Source organism: Phragmites australis, chromosome 23, assembly GCF_958298935.1.
Source record: "Phragmites australis chromosome 23, lpPhrAust1.1, whole genome shotgun sequence".
In the NCBI taxonomy this organism is placed as follows: domain Eukaryota; kingdom Viridiplantae; phylum Streptophyta; class Magnoliopsida; order Poales; family Poaceae; genus Phragmites; species Phragmites australis.
Window position 1 is genome coordinate 21,972,321 of NC_084943.1, and position 8,353 is coordinate 21,980,673.

General features: G+C 48.3%; 1 protein-coding gene and 1 non-coding gene across 2 annotated transcripts; both read right to left on the reverse strand.

Moving 5' to 3' along the window:
* Positions 1-849: 849 nt before the first annotated feature.
* On the reverse strand, positions 850-987 carry LOC133906843 (small nucleolar RNA Z247). The gene has a single exon (XR_009907853.1). It is a non-coding gene; the product is annotated as a small nucleolar RNA Z247 (small nucleolar RNA).
* Positions 988-5,989: 5,002 nt separating this feature from the next.
* Positions 5,990-8,058, reverse strand: LOC133905759 (patatin-like protein 3). Its single transcript, XM_062347521.1, has 3 exons — positions 7,018-8,058; positions 6,828-6,890; positions 5,990-6,580 (listed from the first exon to the last, which is right to left on the reverse strand). The coding sequence occupies exons 1-3, from the start codon at positions 7,972-7,974 to the stop codon at positions 6,236-6,238; spliced, it is 1,365 nt and encodes a 454-aa protein (XP_062203505.1). The 5' UTR covers positions 7,975-8,058; the 3' UTR covers positions 5,990-6,235.
* Between the last annotated feature and the right edge of the window lie 295 nt (positions 8,059-8,353).

The window sequence follows — 8,353 nt, forward strand, 5'->3', positions numbered from 1 at the left end:
ATTGAAAAGGAAGATTTATCTGAAGCTACATCAATCTTGTTATTTTGCAGGATTCGATTGGTGACTGGAGGAGCTGTATGTCCCAGCCATTGATGCGACTTCCCTTGAGTGATCTTGGTCGAGAGAAGGGCTTGACTGGGTCTTTTATGTGGAAGCATGTGGAGGCCATCTTTACATCTTCCTTTGAGCAGAGTTGCCCTCGTGGTTTGATCCTTGACAAAGAACGAGTTTGGATGAAATTCAACAAAGACATTGTTGTAGGTGGCTAGTTTGCGAACAGAAAGTAAGTGTCTATTTATTCTAGGAGCATGTAGAATACGTTTCAAATAGAGGGGACGATTTGAAGAAGTGATAAACGAATTACCAACATGAGTAATAGACAGACTTGCATTGTTCACAACTTGAATTTGTTATCCACCGTTGTAGTTCTCTTTGGTTGTCAGGCGCTCCACGTCGTGCATGATATGGTTTTGGTTGTCAGGCGCTCCAAGTCGTGCATGATATGGTCCGTTGCTCTGGTGTCAACATACTAGTTGGATTCGATGGTGTACCCATTGGTGACAGCTGCTGCAAACTTGGTGGCATCATAGACCTGATAGCTATGGTCGAATCGATACTAGCAACGGAGGGCGTCGTGGCCAGGTTTGTGAGACACCTGGCATAACACATCCTTTTGTCCACCTTGGCCACCGTTCTATCCTCCTTGGCTTGAGCGACCAACTCTTTCACCTGGAGATCGGCCATGGCCGTGACCATGACCATGACTATTTAGGCCACCTCCTCTTCCTTGATTCCTGATGACATTGTTAGCTGATACCTGGACATCGGTGTTATTCTGCTCGAGCCGCATTTCGAACCTAAGCATGTGGGCGTAGATGTCGCTGATGGTGTATGAGTCAGCACGGGTGGTGATGCTTGTCACCAGGGGTTGTACTCGCTCCCGAGTCCGTGCAGCATGTAGGCAATCAATTCTTCATCTTCGAGAGGCTTGCCAATGGCAGAGAGAGTGTCGGTGAGGTGCTTCATCTTGCAGAAGTAGTTGGCGACGCTCATGTCCTTCTTCTGGGTCGTGGCAAGTTTCATCCGTATTTGCATGACACGCACACGGGAACTCGACGCGAACATCTTCTCCAGAGCGCGCCATGCGTCAAGCAACATCGACATGCCCACCACATTTCTGAGTACCTCCTCGGTGAGAGACGAGAGGATGGCACTCAAAACCAGTTGGTCCTGGTGGTACCAAACAGTGAACTCGGGATTGAGGGTGATTCGACGAGAATTGCCACTACCTTCTTCCATCGGCAGCACAACATTTTGACTGGGGTGTGCGATGGAGCCATCAACATATACGAGAAGGCCTTGGCTCCTCAAATACGACAGGAGTTGCGTCTTCCACAGCAGATAGTTGTCCTGTGTGAGCTTAATGTGGATCATATGACTGAAGGATGGCGTAGGCAATAGGACGGATTGAACAGAGGTGGAACCTAAGTTGTTTGTGTAGGCAGATTGGGGAGTTCCGTCCACGGTGAGAGTATCAGAGTTTGGATCGAGGCTCTGGCACCATGAAAGAGATTGAGGAAGAATGAATTTGCAAAGCGCACTTGATCCTCTTGGGAGTGTGTGTGTGTGTGTCTTATATATATATATATATATATATATATATATATATATATGTTGAGTACAGAGAATATAACGTGAGGAAGTTGTGATTCTACAACCAAGGAGAACGTGCCTAAGGGAGTGTCAATTGACTGAGTTGAGGGCACTATCTCAGCTAACAACCTAATAAAATTGACACCCAACCACTCACCGTTTACATTTGTTAACACCTTCCATACTAAATTCTTTCTTATTTCTCTTCACGAATCTATTTAAAAGGAAGCTGTTGAAAATGAGAGAAATTAAAGAGCATAGAATAAGGAGGGGTCAGAAAAAAAATGAAATAAAAAAATATGATTAAAGATGATCTTAACATCATTCCTGCCGTCGTCAAATGGGCAATAACATGGATAGTAATAATTGCTCATGCACCTCCCCTACCAGTGTTGGCTACGTACCCCTATGTGTTCACTCCATCTCACTTTTTGTTTTCCAATGATCTTTAAATACATATATGGTATCTTCTAACTTATAACAAGTAAGACATCCAAACTTTTAACAAACTAATCAAAACATCCGATCATCTTTATTCTGAGTTCGCACTACTTTCACAGTTTTAGGTTCGATAGAACGGTCAATAAAGACGAGGATCCGCCGCGGATCTATCGCGGAGAAGTCAGCAAACGAATCCACATGAGTCTCGCAGGGATCTGAGGATGGATGGATGATGAGCACAGGAACGAAAGGCATGGTGGCTTCAATGATAGCACAATAGAAGAGAGTGCAACGATTAGTGTTATATTTGTTAAAAAAAAAGTATTTAGTTAGTTGTATCTGTCTCGATGGGTTAAACTAAGTTTCTATTTGGTTAGGTAAATATAAGACTGTATGAGCGGATGCAAGAGTTAATACTATGATTAATTGCTCATATAGAAATAATTTTGTAATACTAATAAGCAAATTCGCATGTATAAACGAATGTAGTAACCTGCATCCGTCGAATCAGGCTATATAGAGAAACTCGAATCGAGCTTCACTTCAAAATCAGATTACGGATATATATTTGCATACGTCAAAACAGACTGAAATAATACATACAAACAACTAAATATATATCTCTAAAATTATATATATCCACAAAGCTAACATCTATTTTTTAAGAGGACCAATCACATACTAATAGCCCAAGCCAGGTCTCCTCATCGGTCTCACACGTGCCGCGTCGCAGTTTTCCATGAACAGCGGCCACCTTCGCTCGCCGGCCGGCCAGATCTGGAGCCGTAGGTGTTTATTTACTCGCCCTCATCCGACGTGTCGCCAATTAATGAAGCTGCACTGACCCCATGCCTGTCCGGTGACCACGTCGACACTGTTTGTTTCAACCATCGTTGACATGCACAGGGTAGTACTCCTCTAAGCTAAGCAGTACCTGCCTGTAACCCGTTGAAATGCCATGACATGGGGTAAATAAAGCCATACTCATTCTCGGGTAAGTCGGATGATTAGGCATCTCTCAATACTCTAACATAACTGGTTTTTAGACATTAATTAGATGTTTATATATGAAAAAACTGATATGGCAAGCTATTTAAAAAGTATAAAGATAAAATTTGTTTTTTAAATTACTCTCAATACTAAAGCTCTAAGTATTATATGACTTTTTATATTATCACATCATATTGATACAGTAGTAAATATTCATCACATAGTATATTATTTTTATAGCTGACTCATCTAATAAAAACCCCTCCTCACAATATGCCTATAATATCGTGCTAGAGTTGTATCTTTCACAAGATACTGTTATCTTATTTCTCTTCTTTAATTACTTAACACATCAGCAAAAAAATCTTATATGGCACCTCATTTATATGTATAATACCCTATACTGGGAGTAGCCTTATCAAAGTAACTAACTATTTGAGCAATCCGAGATAATTGTAAGACAATAAATTATTTTTAAAGATCTAAAAATAAGTAACACACATGTATAAATTAGAAGCTTATTTTTTATTTTCTCTGTCCTCTAAGATATTACTTAAAAATAAAGCATTAAAAGTGATCTTAAAGAGTTGAACTAAAGTTTACAGCATGCATAAAAGTGAAAGTTGGGGATCAAAACTCGGGGACTGAAGTCTGGCTCACCAAGACTTCAACACTCTGTTTAGGCGACGAAGAATATTGATAGGGTTAGAGGAGGGTTGGTTTATGGTGGGAGGACGGTTCTTTGTCACTAGATTTAAAAAAGAGTTCTTAAGGAGAGACTAGCTCAACGAAGGAGGTAGGTGTGCGGGTGGAGAGGCAAACCGACGGGTGGGTGGACGACGTAGGATGGTTGATAGGCCAGTGCTAAGGTTGAGAAAGCAAGGACGCCATGTTAGCGTAGTGGAAGCATCGTCGAAAATAAATAGACGAGGACACGAGACGTGGAAACAAGCTGCACGTTGGGAGGATGAAGAAACACAATGCACGTTTGGAAGGAGAAACACGGATGAGAAAGAAAATAGTAGAGGCGTCGGATCAAGATAGGACGGCCAACACGCGTAGCTCGAAGAGAACGACATTTTCAGCATCCGATAAATAGGATAGGCCTTACTTTAATCAGTTAATCTTGGGTGCTTTACCCACCGCATGGGACCTCCTGGCTAATTAACCTCTGCTCCCAAATTCCCACGGTGCATGCATGCAGATCAATTAAGACCCCGGTAAAAAAAGAACCCCCTTGGTCGCCGCTTCCGAGGGCCGCGGTGACAGCTTTCAGCTGCTCGGAGGCAGTGAAAATCAGATCGCCGAGAGGGAATGGTTAACGAGGCGTTGGTAATTGGGTGCCGTGAGATCTCAGGCGAGGCGAGGTTAGTTTACTAACCTTTCTTCTTCCTCTTTCCTCCGGCAAAGTCGTCGCAGCCGTGGACTTCGCCGGCCAGGAGCCAGCGCAGTAGCTTCGTCTCTGCCGGTGGAGGTTTTTACCTGTAGCTGCAGCAGCAGGAGCGGTACATTTGTCGCGGTAAAAGGGTGAGCATGTGCAGAGGATCGGACAGGACAGCTATGGATTACTCCAAGGAAAGAAGAGCATCGGCAATGGAGCTGGCGCCGTGAGATGCAGGGTGTCAGATCGGTTAGTTTACGAGGGAGTGGTCATGGATCCAGGAGGTAGCAGCAAAAGAGATACTGATACAGTTCGAGCCTAGTATTATATTAGCAACGTAAAACTGTAGAGATCATGCAGTGAACAATGTCATTCATGCAGGATTGCTTTAAACTTTTATCTTTATTTAAAATTTGAAGACTACAAGTTAGAGTAAGCCGAAGCATACTTAGATAGTCAAGCCAAATATAAGATCAAAATATCAAAATACGATATTTTTTTAATGATGTTCGGTTACCTTATTTATATTTTTAGGATATGAATATGATCACTTCTCTTTTTATTCATATGACTGTCGTACTTGTAATTGTACAGTAGTGTCTAATATTTATAGTACTATGAGGACTGCCGAACCAACCGGTTCTTAGAGGCAGCTCTCGGAGGAGCGATCCGGGTTTAAGCCTCGTTCCTCCTCGGAGACGCTTGTGCAGCTACTATACAGCTGTATGAGTGTGGGTTTCCTCTTTGAAAAATATTTATAGAATTATGAATACAAGTCTGACTATAATTCTATTCATATTTACTTAATTTAAACTCAAACCTATTTATAACTGACTTTATATACATATTCAACGTATATCCTAACCGTAAAATACACGCCAAGATTCATTTCAAACGATACCAAAAATCTCTGAAATGTGGTGTTTCCCCTATTCTGCATGATCTGTACGAGTGGATGCAGCCACAGTTGAAGGAGAACGGAAACGGCAGATGCTGGGTTGGAGACCTGGAGAAGCATAGCCTGCCTACCTGACCTGACGGTTAGGTGCTTTCTTTCAGCTGGGCGTCTCTGGTTTTGGTGCCTCAGGCCATCAAAATTTGGCCACAACAGCTCTACAGCATTGACCAAATTTCGCCATTTGTTTCGTACCCAAAATTCCGTCTTCTCAAGGACCCAGGTTCATTTTTTCCTCCACATTTAGACCAACGACCTCATGGCCAGCCAAATCCATGGCCAAATTAATCACCGATATTTCATCTTAAAAAAGGGCACAGATATGTTAGGGCTTGCACACCACTTACTCCATAAAGAACTGGCTTGGGAGAATACAACTTTACATGACATTGCACATATATAGTTTATTGCACATATATAGTTTATCTCGGTTATCAATCTCTCTCACCTAAAAATCATATATCCGTTTATTCTCTTACTTACTCTATAATTTTTTCCACTTATCCAGTGGAATTTTCCCCTCACCTGGCTTGCAGTTGCAGACATACATCCACTGAACGCAATGAATCACCAGGAATTATCGTGCTCATATTAGAAGCTGCTCGTCAATGTGAAGAAAAAAGAATGAAGTTACTACATCAAATAAACAAGGATAAGCTCGTTCTCGGCTTGGCCTACATATCAGTGACTCGTCAATGTGAGAAAAAAAAGAATGAAAAAACAAAGGAAGAAGAGCCTCTTTCCTCTGTCCACCACGGCATGTACAAAACTTAGAACGGACGGACGTGCGCGTGCTCCACGGCCACGCTCGATCGCTAGCAACGGTGGGAGCCCTGCGACGCCGGCGACGGCATGGTGGACACGGTCCGGCCGGTGGCGGTGGCAGACGAGGCGGTGGTGGCCGACGACAGCCGCGGCGTTGCGGCCTGCTTGATGGCCACGGTGGGGAGGCCCGGGCGGCGCGGCCGCCGCTCGTGCTCCTTCACCAGCTCCGCCGCGAACGCGTCCAGCTTCTCGTGGTTGGACTTCTCCGACAGCCGCCGACCCCGGAACAGCTCCGCCTCAACGTTCCGCTGTGTCAGCATGCCGTCCGCGACCGCCACCGCCTTCTTCGCGTCCAGCGAGCTCAGCGCCTTCCCGGAGCACGCCGGCGACGCCGCCTGAAGTTAACATGACGACCCAGCGAATTATTGTCAGTCCAATGCATATTTTACAAATGTAAAACGGATAGTATTTTTAACTTCAGTAATTCATACACCAAAAATATTTAAATAAGATATCTTATTTTTGCTTTAACTAAAAATAAAGATTTAAATTATTTTAACTTAGCCTTTAAAAATAAAATCACCTACGTGGAATGAGAGAGTGGGAGCTGAGAGGTATGCTAATTTGGTAATTTTCGCTGACCTGGATGCGAACGTAGTTGCGCCCGCACGTGTGGCCGAACGCCATGGCCACCGCTTGGTCGACCTGCACAGATAGCAGTAATTAAATTTTTACCACGGTTAAATGATGGAAGAGGTTCGACGGGAGCCGTCTGATGCAGGATGGAGGGATGATTGATTAATAAGAATCGGGGAGGTAGTTTGGTTGTTACCATGTCGGCGACGCCCTCGGCGGTGAGGCGGACCATCTCGGCCGGCGAAGGCGAGCGCGAGGGGATCGGCGTTCGCCAGCCGGCGGAGGGGGCCGGGGCGCCGGACGAGGAGCCAGAGCCGATGGACACGACTAGGAGGTCGTCGACGCCGGCGGCGAGGGGGAACTCCTGCTTGTTGTGGAGCACGTGCGTGATGGCGGCGGCGGTGGGGTTGCCCATGGCGGCAACGCAGCCGGAGGCCGCGGCGATGGCCGTGCGCCCGTCCACCGACCGGACGGCGGCGGCCGCGGACCCGCTGGCGCAGGTGGCCGCGCAGACGTCGCGGAGGCGGAAGTCGAAGCTGTCGCTCTCCACGGCGTCGGCACGGGAGAAGAGGAACGGCGCGGAGGTGGCGAGGTCGTAGCAGGGCACCAGCAGCGGCGCCACGGTGTCCCTGAGCGTCGCGTCCCCGAACACCCGCCGCAGCGGGGACTTCTCCCCCCGCCGGAACAGCGCCGTCCACCTGCGCCACCCGCCGCCGTCCCCACCCCACCCGCCCTTCCCGAGGCTCGCTGCCATGAACTCCAGCGCATCCGCCGCCGTGTACCTCGCCCTCCGATCCTCCCCCTTCAAGAACAGCATCGCCGCAAGCACACCCCCCGCCCCCGCCCCAGCCGCGGCATCAAAGAAGTCCGCGACACGCGCGCCGGGGTCCCCAGCCCGCGCCCTCAGCGCCGCCTCCAGCCTCGCCAGCGCGGCCGCCGCCAGCAGCGCGTCCCCAGGCCCCGGCCCGCACCCGTCGATGGCCAGCACCCGCACCCTCCCCCTGTCCTCTCCAAGAACCGCTCGCCCCGGTGTCCCCGGCACCGAGCCGATGCCAGCGCCGCCGAAGAGGAACTTGCTCTCGAGCAGCGAGAAGATCTCGTAGCTCAGCTTGCCCAGGTCCACGTCGGCCAGCGCCGGCGCCGGCGATGCCATGGGGCTCGCTGCAGCTGGTCTCCGGCTCGCGGTGGGAGGGTAGTAGTAGGAGAGCGGCGAGCTTTCGCCTCGGTCGTGGTGTGATGTCCCGACTGCTCAGCGCGCCACGGCCTCGCCTTATAAATGGGAGCAGCGGCATCGCCCAGTACCGCAGGCAGCTGCGCGTCTCCGCTGAGTCACGAGAGGCAGAGGAGGCGGGTTTCGCGAAACCCGCCTCCTGACAAGGCTGGCGGATAGGACGGGCGAGCGCCACGTGTGGAGCGGCGCGCGGCTGTCGCGTTCCCGTGCGCCCGCGTGCTTGCGTGGCGCGCGATCCGCGTCTTGTTGGGTCTCAGCCGTCCGATGTGGATCGGGTGGGAAGCGTTGCACCGGCGGGTCA